The sequence below is a fragment of the Carcharhinus amblyrhynchos genome, unplaced genomic scaffold (genome assembly GCF_965287045.1).
Source record: "Carcharhinus amblyrhynchos unplaced genomic scaffold, sCarAmb.v2.hapA scaffold_745, whole genome shotgun sequence".
Lineage (NCBI taxonomy): Eukaryota > Metazoa > Chordata > Chondrichthyes > Carcharhiniformes > Carcharhinidae > Carcharhinus > Carcharhinus amblyrhynchos.
Window position 1 is genome coordinate 51,312 of NW_027650485.1, and position 20,855 is coordinate 72,166.

Below are 20,855 nucleotides of genomic sequence, written 5' to 3' on the forward strand. Positions count from 1 at the left end.
GGACATCAGTCAGTCCGTGTGGTGTAGGTACACCCACAGTGCTGTTAGGGAGGGAGTTCCAGGATTGTTATTGGACATCAGTCAGTCCGTGTGGTGTAGGTACACCCACAGTGCTGTTAGGGAGGGAGTTCCAGGATTGTTATTGGACGTCAGTCAGTCCCGTGTGGTGTAGGTACACCCACAGTGCTGTTAGGGAGGGAGTTCCAGGATTGTTATTGGACATCAGTCAGTCCGTGTGGTGTAGGTACACCCACAGTGCTGTTAGGGAGGGAGTTCCAGGATTGTTATTGGACATCAGTCAGTCCCGTGTGGTGTAGGTACACCCACAGTGCTGTTAGGGAGGGAGTTCCAGGATTGTTATTGGACATCAGTCAGTCCGTGTGGTGTAGGTACACCCACAGTGCTGTTAGGGAGGGAGTTCCAGGATTGTTATTGGACATCAGTCAGTCCCGTGTGGTGTAGGTACACCCACAGTGCACGGCCCCTCAGCCAACCACCCCCTCCCCTCAACCCACTCCCTCTGTCCTGGGATACAAAGATTCTTATTTGAGAAGGGGCTGCCTAAGGAGCTTGGGTGGATTTGAAATTCATCTTTTGGGGAGGTCTACTTCAACGTTAGAGTTCTGAATTCCCTCTGCCAGGTAACAGGCACAAGTAAAGCCATTGGTTTCAGAACACTGTGTATCCACCTTCTGAGTGAGCATCCTGCAAACACGCTCTTGGGGTTTTGCAGGGTCCTTTTTCCTGGCAGCTGAATCAACTACAAGCTGCATTGCAATGGCCTTTGATCTCGGCAGCCCACAGTTGTTGCCAGGGTTAGTGCAACAGTCATATCAGCTCTTGTTGATTCAGGGCGAAAGGCAGTTTCAGGCATTCTCAGAGGATTCCTGGTCAGATCATAAATCTTATGTACAATTCATAAAAGTATAACGTGATGTCTTAACAACCACACCAGCTATTCCAGATGTTACTGACCGACACTATTCCTTCAGTGACTGATATTTTTGTACTATTGATGTTCAGAGAGATTTCAATGTGGCTGATATTCCGCCTGTTCCCAGTGCGGCTGATATTCTGCACGTTCCCAGTGCAACCAATATTTTGACTGTTCCCAATATCACTGATATTCAGACTGTTCCCCTGCAACTGATATTCAGATTGTTCCCAGTATGACTGATATTCTGACAGTTCCCAGTGTCACCGATATTCTGACAGTTCCCAGTGTGACCGATATTCTGACTGTTCCCAGTGTGACCGATATTCTGACTGTTCCCAGTGTGACCGATATTCTGACTGTTCCCAGTGTGACCGATATTCTGACTGTTCCCAGTGTGACCGATATTCTGACTGTTCCCAGTGTGACTGATATTCTGACTGTTCCCAGTGTGACTGATATTCCGACTGTTCCCAGTGTGATTGATATTCTGCTGTTCCCAATGTGACTGGTATTCTGCCTGTTCCCAGTGTGACTGACATTCTGCCTGTTCCCAGTGTGACTGACATTCTGCCTGTTCCCAGTGTGACTGACATTCTGCCTGTTCCCAGTGTGACAGACATTCTGCCTGTTCCCAGTGCGATCGATATTCTGCCTGTTCCCGATGTGTCCCAATCTTACAGATGTTCCGCCTGTTCCCAGTGTGACCGATGTTCCGCCTGTTCCCAGTGTGACCGATGTTCCGCCTGTTCCCAGTGTGACCAGTGTTCCGCCTGTTCCCAGTGTGCATTTTATACACCAGTTGAACTTTGACAATTGAAGGCAGTGTAACTTTAATCAACATATTAACAATTGTCAATTTGCTCACAGCCTTATGCTCAGTTTTAAATCTACACAGCATGCAGTCAGTACATTTCTACTACTTCTTTTAATTGTCCAGCTCTAAGCTATGCTCTAATCTAAAAAAAACACAATTACCCTGTTTCTCTCAGGATTTTCTGTGTGACGAGCTCGAGCGAGAGGAAAATCACAGATACCTGGGTGGGTAATGTTGATGTTAGCTGCCCCTCACTGAACAGTGATTCCTTCCAGGATGAATATTTCCACTGTCTCATGCACTCCTGGGTTTTGACAAATCTCACAGTCAAATTCCTCACTGAAACAGCCAAGAGATGGAGGGAAAGAAAATGAGAGAGTCAGAGACAGGGGGAGGGAGAGACAGAGCCAGACAGAGAGGTCGGAAGAAAAACAACTGGACAGAATGCAGGAATGGTTAAAGAGATACTGAGTTCCCACAAAGACCAAGAAACAGGGATAAAGGGAGAGGCACAAGGGCAGTGAGACAGGAACAGGTACAGAGTAAATGTGGCAGCAAACTGATTGGGGAAATCTGTTGATGGTAGCAAAGGACTGTGAATCAACAAAGAAAATTCCAGCACAGGAACAGGCCTTACGGCCCCTCCAAGCCTGCACCGACCATGCTGCCCAACTGAACTAAAACCCCCTACCTTTCTGGGGACCATATCCCTCTATTCCCATCCTATTCATGTATTTGTCAAGATGCCCCTTAAAACTCACTATCGTATCCGCTTCCACTCCCTCCCCCAGCAGCGAGTTCTAGACATTCACCACCCTCTGTAAAAAAATCTGCCTCATACATCTCCTTTAAACCTTGTCCCTCGCACCTTAAACCTGTGCCCCCAAGAAACTGACTCTTCCACCCTGGGAAAAAGCTTCTGACTATTCACTCTGTCCATACCTCTCATAATCTTGTTGATTTCTATCAGATCTCCCCTCAACCTCCGTCATTCCAGCGAGAACAAGTTTTTCCAACCAGTCGAGCGGGGGCTGCTTTGTCCTGGATGGTGTTGAGCTTCTGGAGTGTTGTTGGGAGCTGCACTCATCCAGGCAAGTCGGGAGTATTCCATCACACTCCTGACTCGTGTCCTTGTGGATGGTGAAGAGGCTTTGGGATATTCACTGTTGAGAAGAGCATGGATGTTAGGGAACTTCGGAACATAAATAGTGATATCTTGAGGGGTGTACATATTACAGAGAAGGAGGTGCTGGAAGTCTTAAAGCGCATCAAGGTAGATAAATCCCCGGGACCTGATGAAGTGTATCCCAGGACATTGTGGGAGGCTAGCGAGGAAATTGTGGGTCCCCTAACAGAGATATTTGAATCATTGATAGTCACGGGTGAGGTGCCTGAAGATTGGAGAGTGGTAAATGTTGTGCCTTTGTTTAAAAAGGGCTGCAGGGAAAAGCCTGGGAACTACAGGCCAGTGAGACTCACAGCTGTGGTGGGTAAATTGTTGGAAGATGTTTTGAGAGACAGGATCTACAGGTATTTAGAGACACAAGGACTGATTAGGGACAGTCAGCATGGCTTTGTGAGTGGAAAATTATGTCTCACAAATTTGACTGAGTTTTTTGAAAGGTAACCAAGAAGGTAGATGAGGGCAGTGCAGTTGATGTTGTCTACATGGACTTTAGCAAAGCCTTTGACAAGGTACCACATGGTAGGTTGTTGCATAAAGTTAAATCTCACTGGATCCAGGGTGAGGTATCTGAATGGATACAAAATTGGCTTCTTGACAGAAGCCAGAGGGTGGTTGTAGAGAGTTGTTTTTCAAACTGGAGGCCTGTGACCAGTGGTGTGCCTCAGGGGTCAGTGCTGGGCCTACTGTTATTTGTCATTTATATTAATGATTTGGGTGAGAATATAGGAGGCATGGTTAGTAAGTTTGCAGATGATACCAAGATTGGTGGCATAGTGGACAGTGAAGAAAGTTATCTCCAATTGCAACGGGATCTTGATCAATTGGGCCAGTGGGCTGACGAATGGCAGGTTGAGTTTAATTTAGATAAATGCGAGGTAGATTGAACCAGGGTAGGATTTACTCAGTTAATGGTAGGGCGTTGGGGAGAGTTACAGATCAAAGATATCTAGAGGTACATGTTCATAGCTCCTTGAAAGTGGAGTCACAGGTGGACAGAGTGGTGAAGAAGGCATTCAGCATGCTTGGTTTCATCGGTCAGAACACTGAATACAGGAGTTGGGACATCTTGTTAAAGTTATACAAGACATTGGTAAGGCTGCATTTGGAATACTGTGTGCAATTCTGGTCACCCTATTATAGAAAGGATATTTTTAAACTAGAAAGAGTGCAGAAAAGATTTACTAGGACGCTACTGGGATTTGATGGATTGAGTTATAAGGAGAGTCAGAATGGACTGGGACTTTTTTCTCTGGAATGTAGGAGGCTGATGGGTGACCTTATAGAGGTCTATAAAATAATGAGGGGTACAGATCAGCTAGATAGTCAATATCTTTTCCCAAAGGTAGGGGAGTCTAAAACTAGAGGACATAGGGTTAAGGTGAGAGGGGAGAGATACAAAAGTGTCCAGAGGGGCAATTTTTTCACATGGAGGGTGGTGAGTGTCTGGAACAAGCTGTCAGAGGTAATAGTAGAGGCAGGTCCAATTTTATCTTTTAAGAAGCATTTAGATAGTTACATGGGTACGATGGGGATAGAGGGATATGGGCCAAATGCGGGCAATTGGGATTAGCTTAGGTGTTTTAATAGAAAGGGCAGCATGGACAAGCTGGGCCAAAGGGCCTGTTTCCATGCTGTAAACCTCTATGACTCTTATGTCAGAAAGACCCAGAAATTGAGGTCAGTTTTCACCAACCATACTTGCATTGCCATAGGTTAGTGTCTTTGATCAAAGACAAGGGTCCAGTGACTCCGCTCCCAGGTATACCTTGTCACCCTCTGACTCACTGTCACCTCCATATGGATATTGTTATTAAATCAGGTCAAATTCCCAAAGAGTTTCCAGATGGTTAGTGTTGGTGGCTTTTGGATGAGAGGGATGGTGGATGGGGCTGAATGATTTTGGTGTTTGGGGGAACAGTGACTTCATTGTTGGAGTTGAGGTTTGTTGATCACTCGGTGACGATGACCACTCAGTTTGATTCTATCAGTGGTCCTGATCACTGGTTAGCTTCTCAATGTTGGTGATCACTAGTTTGGTGTTGATAAATGTTGGTGATTTCTGGTTAGGTTGTAGTTAATGTTGGTGATTTCTGGTTAGGTTCTGGTCAATGTTGGTGATTTCTGGGTAGGTTCTGGCTAATGTTGGTGATTTCTGGTTAGGTTCTGGTTAATTTGGTGATTTCTGGTTAGGTTCTGGTTAATGTTGGCGCCTCCTAGTTAGGTCCTGGTCCATGTCGATGGTCACTTGGCTGGCTGGTAGTAATCTGTGCCTTGATGCTGTTAGATGATCTCTGGGCTTCCCAGTTAGTAGTTCTCTTTGGTGTGGATACGCTGGTGTTTGATGAGGTGAGATGAGAGAATGAACCCTTTGCCACAGTTCTCACACTTGAAGGGGCGCTCTCCAGTATGCAGGTGCTGGTGGGTCTTGAGGTGCGAGGACTGGATGAAGCCACGGCCACAGACAGTGCAGAGGAATGGCCTCTCACCAGTGTGAACTCGCCGGTGCTCTACCAGCTGGTAGGGTTGCTTGAAGCCCTTTGAGCAAACTGGGCAGACAAAGGGTTTCTCTCCAGTGTGGATACGGCGGTGGGACACCAGGTGGTGAGACTGTGTGAAGCGTTGGCCACATTCTGGGCACTGGAATGGCTTCTCGCCAGTGTGGAGCCGCTGGTGTTTGCGCAGTGTGCATAGGATGGTGAAGCTCTTCTCACAGATGGAGCATTTGAAGGGTCTCTCTCCAGTGTGGACAATGCGATGCCGGATCAGCCCGGAAGGCTGCTTGAATCCCTTGCCACACAGAGTGCAGACGTACGGTCTCTCGCCAGTGTGGACTCGCTGGTGCATCACCAGGTCTGAGGACTTCTTGAAGGCCTTGCCACACTCGGAGCATTTGCAAGGCTTGAGGTCAGGGGGCCCGGCACTGGGGCTGGTGTCCACTGGCCGGTAGGTCCTGAGGTAGGGAGGTCGATCGCCCGCTTTGCCGTGGCTCTGCTGGTGCTTCCTGAGGGCCGAGGGATAATAAAAGCCACGGCCACAGTCCTCACAGCGGATTGGCCGGTCCTCAGCATGTACCACCTGGTGTCGGCGGAGGATGGAAGGGTGGGTGAATCCCGAGCCACAGATGGGGCAGACGAAAGGCCGGCTGCGAGTGTGGACCCTTTGGTGTTTCAGCAGCCCTGACGGGTGTTTGAAGGTCTTGGCACAGACAGGGCAGGCGTGTGGCCGCTCCTGGGTGTGGACACATTCGTGGCGGGCCAGGCAGTAACGGTATTTGAAGGTTTTCCCGCAGACAGGGCAGGCGTGGGGTCGTTCCTGGGCGTGGATTCGCTGGTGGTTCACCAGCCCAGAGGAGTGTTTGAAAGCCTTGCCGCAGTGCAGACATTTGAAGGGTCTCTCTGTGCGGTGGGTACATTCATGCCGCTCCAGACCATAGCGGTACTTGAAACCCTTGGCACACACCGAGCACTTCAGGGGCTTGTCAGCTTCAGCAGCCATTGCCGGGGCCACCCTCCCCTCGGTGTCCTCCCCTCCCATCCTGTCTAGACCATATCCACACTTCACCATGGGCAGAGACTGACCCCCTTCCCCAGCCAGCACCTCCCTCCCAGCCAGGTCAAAACCACTCTCCACCTCCCCAAACCCCAGCATTTCCACTGCCGGTCTCTGTCCCTCACCCTTCACTATCTGCCTCCCTCCCTCCCCCACCTCTCCCCGCCACCCCCTGTCCTCCATATCACACCCCAGCTCTCCGAGCTCCATCAGCGGCAGATCTTGTGTCCCTTTGCTGCTCTCTGCCTCCCTTGGCACTTTCATCCTCCTCTCCCAGTCATACCCACTCTCCGTCCCCTCAATCCCTGGCGTCGACACCAACTCCCTCCAACCCCCCTTCTCGTCCTCCAATCTCTCCCTCTCTTCCTTCACTGCCATCCTCTTGCTCTCCTGCTCCCCAGTCCCCAACAAGGCCAAACCCTCACTCTCCTCCCCCTCCGCCCCCAGGGTCCCACTCTCCCCACCCTCCTCTCCAAGGGTCCCACTCTCCTCCCCTGGGGTCCCCGGGATCCCTCTCTCCTGCTCCTCCTGCTCCTTCTCCAGGGTCCTTTTCTCCTGTTCCTTCTCCGGGATCCCTCTCTCCTCTTCCTCCTCCTCTGGTCTGTTCGTTCTCCAGTTGCCCAGTTCCTGCTCCATCAGTTGCCGGTTCCTGTCCAGGGATTGCTGGATATACAGCACCCTGGCATGGAGGTCAATTGCCTCAAATTCTGCCATTGGAGCAGCTGGAACCACCTGGAGAACAGAGAAAGTAAATGATGTCAGTGCCCAACCTCGTAACTCCCCCCCACCCCCAAGATACCCCAGGGATTAGACAGTAAATCTCCCCAGACACCCTGGGGATTAGACGGTGCATCCCCCCCAGATACCCGGAGATTAGAGGGTGCATCCCCCCCAGATAGCCTGGGAATTAGAGGGTGCATCCCTCCCAGATAGCCTGGGAATTAGAGGGTGCATCCCCCCCCAGATACCCTGGGAATTAGAGGGTGCATCCCCCCCCCCAGATACCCTGGGAATTAGAGGGTGCATCCCCCCCAGATACCCAGAGATTAGAGGGTGCATCCCCCCCAGATACCCTGGGAATTAGAGGGTGCATCCCCCCCCCCCCAGATAGCCTGGGAATTAGAGGGTGCATCCCCCCCCCCCAGATAGCCTGGGAATTAGAGGGTGCATCCCCCCCCCCCAGATAGCCTGGGAATTAGAGGGTGCATCCCCCCCCCCAGATACCCTGGGAATTAGAGGGTGCATCCCCCCCCCCAGATACCCTGGGAATTAGAGGGTGCATTCCCCCCCCCAGATACCCTGGGAATTAGAGGGTGCATCACCCCCAGATACCCCAGGGATTGGAGTGTGCATCACCCCCAACCTCCATCCCAGATACCCCAGGGATTAGTGTGTGCATCACCCCCAGATACCCCGGGGATCAGAGGGTGCATCCATCTTTAAGGCAAGTGCCTTCTTCCTTAAATACTCCCTCGATTCGGGGGTGCATTTCCCTTTAAGAGGGTGCATTCTCCTTTAAATACTCCCCAGATTGGAGGGGGGTTGTAGCCCTTTAAACAGGGGTGCATTCCCCTTTAAGGGGATGATTCTCCTTTAAATGCTCCTTGGGGTGTCTGAACCCCAGTTTTTTTGAGGGGCTAGCCCCCTGGCCCCTCCCCGCCCTCTGACCCCGACCTCTCCCCGCCCTCTGACCCTGGGGCCCGGGCTCCCGCACTCACCCCCCTGCAGCCCCGTCGCGTCCCCGGGCCTCAGCCGCTGCTCCTCCCAGCTCCGCGATCCCCGCAGTCCTCCAGTATCCCGCCGTGCAGCCGGGCGGTGGTCGAGGCGACGCAGGCGCACTGCGACCCACCGCTGCCACTATAGAGCCCTTTCCAGCCCGCGGGGGTGACTGGGTAATGTTGGACGCCATTGCCCCTCCACCTCTTTCCAAATAATCCGAGAGTAAAACACTGCAAAAAAAGGTGCTGGAGATCTGAAACAGAAATCGCTGGAATATAAAACAAAATCACAGAGGGAAGATGGTTGCGGTGGTTGGAGGTCAATCCGCAGCCATAGAACCACAGACACCAGCACAGAAGGAGGCCATTCGGCCCATCTTGTCCATGCGAGCCTGAGGGCATCCGGTACTCTTTCTATTCTGAATTTTCTGCATCCAGCCCGTCTAGTTTACAGCACTTAAGCTGCAAATCCAGGTATTGGAGAGAGTTCAGGGTCTCCGCCTCCACCACCAACTCTGGCAGTGAATTCCAGACACCCACCACCCTCCGCACAAAAAGTTCTTCCTCATGTTCCTGCTACACCTGGTTCTAGACTTCTCATCCAAGGAAAACAATCTTGCCCTATTCATTCTATCTCTTCCACCTCTATCAATTTATCCACCTGTATCAAGTCACCTTTATTTGTTCCAAGGAAAATAACCCCAACCTATCCAATCTGTCCTTATAGCTCCAGCTTTCTAGCTTTGTCAACGTTCTTGCAAACCTTCTTGGCACTCTCTCCAGAGCAATTACATCCTTCCTGTAATATGATGACATCCTGACTTGGGGTGGCACAGTGGTTAGCACTGCTGCATCACAGCTCCAGGGACGCAGGTTCAATTCCAGCCCTGGGTCACTGTGTGTGTGGAGTTTGTACATTCTCCCTATGTCTGCATGGGTTTCCTGTGGGTGCTCTGGTTTCCTTCCACAGTTTGAAAGACGTGCTGGTTAGGGTGCATTGGCCATGCTAAATTATTCCTCAGTGTACCTGAATAGGTGCCAGAGCCTAGCAACTGGGGGATTTTCACAATAACTTAATTGCAGTGTTAATATAAGCATACTTGTGACACTAATAAATAAATAATATTCTCTCTGCACAGATGCTGTCAGATCTGCGTTTTCTGTTTTTGTTTCAGATTCCAGCATCCGTAGTAATTTGCTTTCATCGAGCTTGACTTCCCTGCTTTTGTAACCTGTGCCTCGACTGATAAAGAGAAGTGTCGCATATGCCTTTTTCACCAGCCCATTGACATGCCCTTCACAAGAACAAAAGAAATAGAAGCAAGAGCAGGCCATTCAGCCCTTTAAGCCTGCTGTGCCATTCAATACCATCATGGCTGATCTATGCCGTGTCATCATTGTCTACAGGTATAGTGCCGGAAGACTGGAGGATAGAAAATGTTGTCCCCTTGTTCAAGAAGGGGAGTAGAGACCATCCTGGGAATTATAGACCGGTGAGCCTTACTTCTGTTGTGGGCAAAGTTTTGGAAAGGATTATAAGAGATAGGATTTATAATCATCTAGAGAGAAATAATTTGATTAGGGATAGTCAACACAGTTTTGTGAAGGGTAGGTTGTGCCTCACAAACCTTATTGAGTTCTTTGAGAAGGTGACCAAAGAGGTGGATAAGGGTAAAGCAGTTGATATGGTGTACATGGATTTCAGTAAAACGCTTGATAAGGTTCCCTATGGTAAGATACTGCAGAAAATACGGATGCATGGGATTGAGGGTGATTTAGTAGTTTGGATTAGGAATTGGCTAGCTGATAGAAAACAGAGGGTGGTGGTTGATGGGAAATATTCAACCTGGAGTTCAGTTACAAGTGGTGTACCTCAAGGATCTGTTTTGGGGCCACTGCTGTTTATCATTTTTATAAATGACCTAGATGAGGGTGTAGAAGGATGGATTAGTAAATTTGCGGATGACACTAAAGTCAGAGGAGTTGTAAACAGTGCGGATGGATGTTACAGTTTGCAGAGGGACATAGATAAGCTGCAGAGCTGGGCTGAGAGGTGGCAAATGGAGTTTAATGCGGAAAAGTGTGAGGTGATTCACTTTGGAAGGAGTAACAGAATTACAGAGTATTGGGCTAATGGAAAGACTCTTGGTAGTGTGGATGAGCGGAGAGATCTCGGTGTACATGTGCACAAATCCCTGAAAGTTGGCACCCAGGTTGATAGGGTTGTTAAGAAGGCATACGGTGTGTTAGCTTTTATTGGTAGAGGGATTGAATTTCGGAGTGAGATCATGTTGCAGCTGTACAAAACTCTGGCGTGGCGTTGGAGTATTGCGTACAGTTCTGGTCGCTGCATTATAAGAAAGATGTGGAGGCATTGGAAAGGGTGCAGAGGAGGTTTACCAGGATGTTGCCTGGTATGGTGGGAAGGTCTTATGAGGAAAGGCTGAGGGACTTAAGGTTGTTTTCGTTAGAGAGAAGGTTAAGAGGTGACTTAATTGAGTCATACACGATGATCAGGGGATTAGATAGGGTAGACAGTGAGAGCCTTTTTCCTCGGATGGTGATGGCTAACATGAGGGGACATAACTTTAAATTGAGGGGTGATAAGTATAAGACAGATGTCAGAGGTAGGTTCTTTACTCAGAGAGTAGTAAGGGCGTGGAATGCCCTGCCTGCAGCAGTTGTGGACTCGCCAACTTTAAGGGCTTTCAAATGGTCATTGGATAGACATATGGATAATATTGGAAAAGTTTAGGTTAGAGGGTCATTAGATTGGTTCCACTGGTCGGCACAACATCGAGGGCCGAAGGGCCTGTACTGCGCTGTAATGTTCTATGTTCTATGCCGGCCTCAGCTCCATTTCTGTGCCTTTTCCCCACAGCCCTCTATTCCTCAATCTATCAAATATTCACCCACCTCCACTTTAAATACTTCTAATGATCCAGCCTCGACCACCCTTTGGGGCAGAGAATTCCAGAGATTCACCACCCTCTGTGAGAAGAGATTTCTACACACCTCAGTTTTAAAAGACCTGCCCTTTATCTTGTAGCTATGTCCTCTTGTTTAAGACTCTCCCACGAGTGAAAGCATCTCACCATCTACCTTGTCCAGCCCCTTCAGGATCTTATATGTTTGAATAAGGTCACCCCTCACTCTTCTCAACCCTGAAGAATACAGGCCCAGACTATTCAGTCTCTCTTAATAGGACAGCTCTCTCATAAAATCATAGAATCACATAGTGCAGAAGAGGCCCTTCAGCCCATCGGGTCTGCATCAACACACAAAAAACACCTGAACTCCCACTTAATTCCATTTACCAGCACTTGCCCAGAGCCCTGAATGTTATGACATGCCAAGTGCTTAACCAGGTACTTTTTAAAGGATGTGAGGCATCCTGCCTCCACCAACTTCCCAGGCAGTACATTCCAGACTCTCACCACCCTCTCAGTAAAAAAGATTTTCCTCAAATCCCCCCTAAATGTCCTGCCCCTCAACTTGAACCTGTGTCCCCTCGTAACTGACCCTTCAACTAAGGGGAACAGCTGCTCCTTATCCACTCTGTCCGTGTCCCTCATAATCTTATACACCCAAATCAGGTCGCCCCTCAGTCTTCTCTGCTCCAATGAAAACAACCCAAGCTTTTCCAACCTCTCTTCATAACTTAAACGCTCCATCCCAGGCAGCATCCTGGTGAATCTCCTCTGCACCCCCTCCAGCGTGTTCACATTCTTCCCATAATGTGTGACCAGAACTGCACACAGTACTCCAGCTGTGGCCTCACCAAAGTTCTATACAACTACATTGTGACTTCCTTGTTTTTGTAATCTATGCCTTGAGTGGTAAAGGCAAATATTCCATATGTTTTTTTCATCTAACATGCTCTTCCACCTTCAGAGATTTGTGGACAGTCACACCAAGGTCTTTTGAATACTTATTTGTCAAATTACTCCTTCCAAAATGTATCACTTCACACTTTTCAGGACTAAATTCCATCTGTCATTTACCTGCTCATTTGACCATTCCATCTATATCTTCTATGATAAAGGGTAAGCCCATAAAGAGTATAGAATCGCAGCGAGACCTGGGGGTGCAAGTGCACAAGTCTTTGAAGGTGGCAGTACAAGTGGAGAAGGCTGTGAAGAAAGCCTATGGTATGTTAGCCTTTATAGGAAGGGGTATAGAATATAAGAGCTGGAGTCTAATGTACAGAACGTTGGTCAGGCCGCATTTGGAGTACTGCGTCCAATTCTGGTCGCCTTACTACCGGAAGGACGTGGAGACTCTGGAGAGAGTGCAGAGGAGGTTTACCAGGATGTTGCCTGGTATGGAAGGACTGAGCTACGAGGAAAGATTGAACAAATTGGGGCTGTTTTCCCTTGAAAGACGGCGACTGAGGGGGGATCTGATAGAGGTATATAAGATTATGAAGGGTATAGATAGAGTAAACAGAGGTAAGCTATTTCCTATGTTAGAGACACACAGTACGAGGGGCCATGGGCTTAAGGTGAGGGGGGAGAGGTATAACACAGATATTAGAGGGAGGTTTTTCACACAGAGGGTAGTGGGGGTATGGAATACTCTGCCAAGTAAGGTGGTGGAGGCAAGCACACTAGAGTTGTTTAAGAGTAACTTAGACAGGCAATTGAGTGGGTTGGAGATGGATGGATATAGGAGATTGTTTTAAATAAGGTTCATTAGCATTGGGGCGTCCCTGGTAATGTAAATGGATATGGTATGATAATAATGTCTTTTCTCTTTTAATTCACAGGTGTTAAGTCGGTCCGCCTTGTTGTCCAACGAGGGGCATACACGCGATGGGTCGTACTTGGGCTGTTCTTGAATGTTCGAGACTGGCCTAGTGCTTCACGTCGTTAGTGTGTGCCTAAACTGGACCAGATGCTGGGCAACACGACAGCTCAGTGACTATCACTGTTTGCTGTGCAGACACGTGGATTTGGGCCGGTGTCTGTGGGAGTTTGCGCATTCTCCCCGTGCTTGCGTGGGTTTTCTCCGGGTGCTCCGGTTTCCTCCCACACCCCAAAGATGTGCTATTAGGCTGATTGGAAGTAAGAAATTGTCCCTAAATTAGTTTCCCTCAATGTGGATTGCCATAAAACAATAGATAAGGGTCATGGGTGGAGGGGGGACTGGTAATGTTAAAATAGTGGCGCGGGCTCATTGGGCCGAAGGGCCTGTTTCCCGGGCTGTTTTTGTTCTTTGTTCTTCTCTGTTCTTATAGTCCCAGACTACACTACTAGAAGGACGTGGAAACTTTGGAGAGAGTGCAAAGAAGGTTCACCAGGATGCTGCCAGATCTCGAGGCTGTTGGCAATGAGGAGAGGCCGAATAAACTAGGATTGTTTTCACTGGAAAAACAAAGGCTGAGGGGAGACATGATTGAGGTTGACAAAATGATGAGAGGCATAGACAGGGTGGATAGTCAGAGGCTTTTCCCCAAGGTGAAAGTGTCAATTACACGGGGTGGGGGGGGGCACAGGTTCAAGGTGAGAGGGGAAAGTTTAAGAGAGATGTGCAGGCAAACTTTTTAACGCAGAGCATGGTAAGTGCTGAGAGGGTAGCACAGTTGCACAGCGGTTAGCACTTCTGCCACACAGCGCCAGTGACCCGGGTTTGATTCCTGGTCTTGGGTCACTGTCTTTGTGGAGCTTGAACTTCTGCCTCATGTCTGTATGGGTTTCCTCCGTGTGCTCCGGTTTTCTTCCACAGACCATAGATGTGTGGGCTAGGTTGATTGGCCATGCTAAATTGAACCTCGTGTCTAGGGAAGTAGCAGAATAAATGTGTGGAGTTGCAGGAATAGGGCCTGAGTGAGATTGTGGTTGTACAGACTCGATGAGCCAAATGACCTCCTTCTGTAATGCAGAGATTCTACGCATGCCTGGGATGCGCTGCCAGAGGAGGTGGTGGAAGCACATTAGCAACATTTAAGAGGCATCTGGATGGGTACATGAATAGGGAGGGAATAGAGGGATACGGACTGGGTAAAGGCAGGAGGTTTTTTTCAGTTTAGTTAGGGCACCATGATCAGAACAGGCTTGGTGGGCCGAAGGGCCTGTTCCTGTGCTGTACTGTTCTTTGTTCTCTGTCTCACCGTTAACCATCCAGCCAATCCTTCTGATATCCGCAAACCTACTAACCCCACTCCCACACAGATAACTGTGTTATTTACATCAATAATGAATGATCAGGGACCCAGCACAGATCCCTGTGGTATGCCATTGGACACTGGCTTCCAGTCACTAAAGCAGTCTCTGTCATCACCCTGTCTCCTACAAGCTGAGCTCATTTTGAACCCATTTTATCAAATTGCCCTGTACCCCATGTGAATCTACCTTCCTTACAAATACGTGAGGAAGGAGAAAATGTGGTATGAAAGTAAGCTAGTGGAGAACATAAAACCTGACTGTAAAAGTTTCAGTAAGTATGGAAAGAGAAAAAGATTGACAAAAATCAGTCAGAAACGGGAGAATTCATAATGGGGAATAGAGAAATGGGTGAGGAATTAAATTTCTACTTTGCTTCAGTCTTCACAAAGGAAGATATGAAGAATGTACCAGGCGTTCTGAGAGAAACAGGTTTTAGCGAGGAGCTGAAGGAAATCAGCGTTAGGAGAGAAATGGTATTGGGGGAATTGATGGGATTGCAGTTGGATAAATCTCCAGATCCTGATAATCTTCATCCCAGAGTACTTAAGGAAGTGGCCCTGGAAATACTAAAGAACAAAGAACAAAAACAGCCAGGGAAACAGGCCCTTCGGCCCAACATTACCAGTCCCCCCCCCACACCCCGCCCTCCACCCATGACCCTTATCTAATGTTTTACGGCAATCCACATTGAGGGGAGACTAATTTAGGGACAATTTCTTACTTCCAATCAGCCTAATAGCACATCTTTGGGGTGTGGGAGGAAACCGGAGCACCCGGAGAAAACCCTCGCAAGCACGGGGAGAATGCGCAAACTCCCACAGACACCAGCCCAAATCCACGTGTCTGCACAGCAAACAGTGATAGTCACTGAGCTGTCGTGTTGCCCAGCATCTGGTCCAGTTTAGGCACACACTAACGACGTGAAGCACTAGGCCAATCTCGAACATTCAAGAGCAGCCCAAGTACGACCCATCGCGTGTATGCCCCTCGTTGGACAACAAGGCGGACCGACTTAACACCTGTGAATTAAAAGAGAAAAAACATTATTATCATACCATATCCATTTACATTACCAGGGACGCCCCAATGCTAATGAACCTTATTTAAAACAATCTCCTATATCCATCCATCTCCAACCCACTCATGTGCCTGTCTAAGTTACTCTTAAACAACTCTAGTGTGCTTGCCTCCACCACCTTACTTGGCAGAGCATTCCATACCCCCACTACCCTCTGTGTGAAAAACCTCCCTCTAATATCTGTGTTATACCTCTCCCCCCTCACCTTAAGCCCATGGCCCCTCGTACTGTGTGTCGCTAACATAGGAAATAGCTTACCTCTGTTTATTTTATCTATACCCTTCATAATCTTATATACCTCTATTAGATCCCCCCTCAGTTGCCGTCTTTCAAGGGAAAACAGCCCCAATTTGTTCAATCTTTCCTCATAACCCAGTCCTTCCATAACAGGAAGCATCCCGGTAAACCTCCTCTGCACTCTCTCCAGGGTCTCCACGTCCTTCCGGTAGTAAGGCGACCAGAACTGGACGCAGTACTCCAAATGCGGGCGAACCAACGTTCTGTACAACTGCAACATTAGACCCCAGCTCTTATATTCTATACCCCTTCCTATAAAGGCTAACATACCATAGGCTTTCTTCACAGCCTTCTCCACTTGTACTGCCACCTTCAAAGACTTGTGCACTTGCACCCCCAGGTCTCACTGCGATTCTATACTCCTTACGGGCTTACCCTTTATCATATAACTCCACCCTACATTATTCCAGCCAAAATGCATCACCTCACATTTATCTGGATTAAACTCCATTTGCCATATATCTGCCCAATATACCAGCCCATCAATATCCCGTTGTATTGCCAGACACTGCTCCTCACTGCCTGCCAATCCAGCCATCTTGGTGGTATCAGGAAATTTGCTGATCACACCACTTACTCCCTCTTCCAAGTCATTTATATACACTACAAAAGGAAGAGGTCCCGGTACTGAGCCCTGCGGCACACCACTAGTGACAGACCTCCAGCTAGAAAAGGACCCCTCCACTACTACTCTCTGTCTCCTCTTTGCAACAAAAAGTCTGACAACACCAGGTTTTAGTCCAACCGATTTATTTGATAATAGACTCACAAGCTTTCGGGTTAGTCCCTTCGTCAGGTGAATGGAAAGTTCAACGCCGGCGTACCCACATCATGTCCTCTTTGCAAGCCAGTTCTCAACCCATCTAGATACCTGGCCACGTATCCCATGAGCCTTAATCTTTTCTACCAACCTACCATGAGGGACTTCGTCAAACGCCTTACTGAAATTCATATAGACGACACCAACGGCTCGTCTTTCGTCGACCGTTTTTGTCACCTCCTCAAAAAATTCTACCAGATTCGTAAGGCAAGACCTCCCCTTTACAAAGCCATGCTGCGTATCCCTAATCAGATCGCAACGCTCTAAGTGCTCATACATCCTATCCCTAAGAATCATCTCCATCAACTTCCCTACCACTGACATCAAACACACCGGCCTATAGTTACCTGGGCTATCCCTCCTACCCTTTTTAAACAACGATACCACGTTCGCTATCCTCCAGTCCTCTGGGACCTCACCTGTGTCCAAAGAAGAGACAAAGATATGCGTCAGAGGCCCAGCAATCTCATCTCTCGCCTCCCTAAGCAGCCTAGGATAAATGCCATCGGGCCCTGGAGATTTATCAGTTTTAATACTACCTAAAAGCCCTAACAGTTATTCTCTCGTAATCGATAGATCCTTCAGTTGGTCTACAGCTCCCTCGATGACCGTACCAGACATCAAGCCCCTCTCCTTCGTGAATACCGACGCAAAGTATTCATTCAGGATCTCCCCCATTCCCTCAGACTCTAAGCACAATTCCCCTCGTCTGTCCCTGAGGGGACCGATTTTACCCCTAACCACCCTTTTGCTCCTAACATAGGAGTAAAACGCCTTTGGATTTTCCTTAATCCTAGCTGCCAAAGCCATTTCAAGCCCCCTTTTTGCACTCCTAACTCCCCTTTTGAGATCCCTCCTACTCTCTCTGTACTCCTCCAACGCTCTCTCCGTTCCCTGTTGCTTAGACCTGACATACGCCTCTCGTTTCTTCCTAACCAGGTCCTCTTTATCTCTAGTAATCCACGGCTCTCTAATCCTACCTTTCCTATCCTTCCTCCTAACCGGCACATGCCTTTCCTGCACCCATGTCAGTTCTCCCTTGAAAGACTCCCACCTGCCTAATGTGGACTTGCCCTTCAACAGCCTATCCCAGTCTGTATTCCTAAGCTCCTGCCTAATCCGGCTGTAACTAGCCTTCCCCCAATTTAGCACCCTCCCCTTAGGACAGCACTCATCTTTTTCCATTCGTATCCTAAAGTAGACAGAGTTGCGGTCACTGTTAGCCATGTGTTCACTACCGCAACCTCAACCACCTGACCCGGCTCATTTCCCAGAACTAAATCCAGTTTAGCCCCCTCTCTAGTCGGGCTATCTACATACTGCTCCAAGGACCCTTCCAATACACATCCCACGAATTCCTCCCCGTCGGAACCCCCAGCCCAGGCACCTTCCAATCCACTCCAGGGAGATTAAAATCTCCCACTACAACAACCCTGTTCTTTCTGCACCTATCCAAAATGTCTCTACATATACCCTCTTCCACTGTCCACTAGATCTATTGGTGGTTATTTTCCAAAACTCTTTGGACTCTGGACTGGTTCCTACAGATTGAAGGGTAGCTAATGTAAGTCTGCTATTCAAAAAGGGAGGGAGGGAGAGAGAAAACGGAACCACAGACCAGTGAGCCTCACATCGGTACTGGGGAAGTTGCTGGAATTCATTATCAAGGATTTTATAACTCAGCATTTTGAAGGCAGTGGGATAATCAGACAAAGTCAGCATGGATTTACACAAGGGAAATCATGCTTGACAAATCTATTGGAATTCTTTGAGACTGTAACCAATAGAATTGACCGAGGAGAACCAGTCAATGTGCATTATTTAGAGTTTCAGAAAGCTTTCGACATTCGGCCCATCGAGTCTGCACTGACCACAATCCCACCCGGGCCCATCCCCGTATCTCCACTATGTAAAGTTAAGATGCTTGGGATTGCAGGTAATGTTTGAGATGGATAGAAAGCTGGTTAGCAGATAGGAAGCAGAGAGTTGCAATAAATGGGTCTTTTTCTGATTGGCAGTCAGTGACTGGTAGGGTTCCGCAGGGATCTGTGCTGGGACCCCAATTGTTTACATTAAGTGAGGAGGAGTACCACGTCCACTTCTGGTCGCCTTACTACCGGAGGGACGTGGAAACTCCGGAGAGAGTGCAGAGGAGGTTTACCAGGATGCTGCCTGGTCTGGAAGGACTGGGTTATGAGGAAAGATTGGGCAAATTGGGGCTGTTTTCTTTAGAAAGAAGGAGATTGAGGGGAAATCTAATAGAGGTGTATAAGATTATAAAGGGTATAGATAGAGTAAACAGTGGTAATCTTTTTCCTAGATTGGAAACAAATATTACGAGGGGCCACGGGCTTAGGGGCGGGGGGGGGGGGTTGGTGCGAGGTATAATTTGGAAGTGAGAGGGAGGTATTTCACACAGAGGATTGTGGGGGCCTGGAATGCACTGCCACGCAAGGTAGTGGAGGCAGGCACGCTGGAGTTGTTTAAGGGATACTTAGATAGGCACATGAGCGGAATAGAGATGGAGGCATATAGGACACTGTTTTAAATAAGAATGAAGAGTCCTGGGACATTCCTGGGAATCAACTGATTCCTATGGACCTTCCAACATATTTTCTGGCTCACTTGTTTTACTTCTGAGCTTCTGGGGATTCCCTTGAATGTTTGCGTAAGGACGTGCATGTTATTGATGTTTTTCTCTTTTGATCCACAGGTGATTCGGTCCGCCTTGTTGTCCAACAAGGGGCATACACGCGATGGGTCGTACGAGGGCTGCTCTTGGGTGTTTCGAGAATAGCCTAGTGCTTCACGTCGTTAGTGTGTGCTTAAACTGGACCAGCTGATGGGCAAGACGACAGCTCAGTGACTATCACTGTTTGTTGTGCAGATACATGGATTTGGGCCGGTGTCTGTGGGAGTTTGCACATTCTCCCCGTGCTTGCGTGGGTTCTCTCCGGGTGCTCCGGTTTCCTCCCACACCCCAAAGATGTGCTATTAGGCTGATTGGTGTAACAAATTGTCCCTAAATTAGTCTCCCCTCAATCTGGTTTCCAATGTGGAATGCCATAAGCGTAGACAAGGGTCATGGGTGGAAGAGGGGATTCACAATGTTAAAATGGTGGCGCGGTCTCGTTGGGCCTGTTTCCCATGCTGTGTTGTTCTTTGAGGATGCAGAGATGTTTCAGTGTGATTTGGACAGGCTGAGTGTGTGGGTATCTGCATGGCAGATGCAGTATAATGTGGATAAATGTGAGGTTATCCACTGGTAGCAATAATAGGAAGGCAGATTATTATTTGAATGGGTGTAAATTGAGAGAGGCGGATACTCAGCAAGACCTCGGAGTCCTAGTGCATCAGTCGCTGAAAGTAAGTGCGCAGGTACAGCAGGCAGTAAAGAAGGGAAATGGTATGTTAGCCTTCATAACGAGAGGGTTTGAGTATAGGGATAGGAATGTTTTACTGCAATTGTACAGGGCGTTGGTGAGACCACACCTGGAGTATTGTGTACAGTTTTGGTCTCCTTATCTGAGGAAGGACGTCCTTGCTATAGAGGGAGCACAGCGAAGGTTTACCAGGCTGATTCCTGGGATGGCAGGTCTGTCATATGAGGGGAGACTGAGTTGGTTAGGATTATATTCACTGGAGTTTAGAAGAGTGAGAGGGGATCTGATAGAAACTTATAAAATTCTAACAGGGTTAGACAGGGTAGATTCAGAAAGAATGTTCCCGATGGTGGGGGGAGTCCAGAACTAGGGGTCAGAGTTTGAGGATAAGGGGTAAACCTTTTAGAACTGAGGTGAGGAGAAATTTCTTCACCCAGAGGGTGGGGAATGTGTGGAATTCACTCACACTGAAAGTAGTTGAGGCCAAAACGTTGTGAGATTTCAAGAAGAAATTAGATATTGCTCTTGGGGCTAAAGGGATTGAGGGATATGGGGGGGAGGGGGAGATCAGGATATTGAATTTGATGATCAGCCATGATCAAAATGAATGGAGGAGCAGGCTCAGAGGGCCAAATGGCTGCCTCCTGCTTCTAGTTTCTACGCTACTATGTTCTAGTTCATAATATGACCTTGTCAAACACTTTGCTGAAATCCATATAAATTACTTCAGCTGTACTCTCCTCATCCACACACCTGATCACCTCCTCAAAAAATTCAATCAAATTTGATCGGCATGACCTCGCTCTGACGAAGCCATGCTGACTCTCTCTGGTCAAGCTTTGCCTCTCCAAGTGGAGATAAGTGTTTTCCTTCACAAGTTTCATAAGAACATAAGAACATAAGAAA

At 48.3% G+C, this 20,855-nt stretch overlaps 1 protein-coding gene across 1 annotated transcript; it reads right to left on the minus strand.

Moving 5' to 3' along the window:
• Positions 1-1,750: 1,750 nt before the first annotated feature.
• On the minus strand, positions 1,751-6,545 carry LOC145340049 (uncharacterized). The gene has a single exon (XM_080184468.1). It carries the CDS (start codon positions 6,499-6,501, stop codon positions 5,242-5,244), a length of 1,260 nt encoding a protein of 419 aa, XP_080040594.1. The 5' UTR covers positions 6,502-6,545; the 3' UTR covers positions 1,751-5,241.
• Between the last annotated feature and the right edge of the window lie 14,310 nt (positions 6,546-20,855).

Coding starts and splice junctions, on each gene's coding strand:
- LOC145340049 (XM_080184468.1), bottom strand. CDS start 6,501: ATGGTGAAGTGTGGATATGGTCTAGACAGGATGGGAGGGGAGGACACC.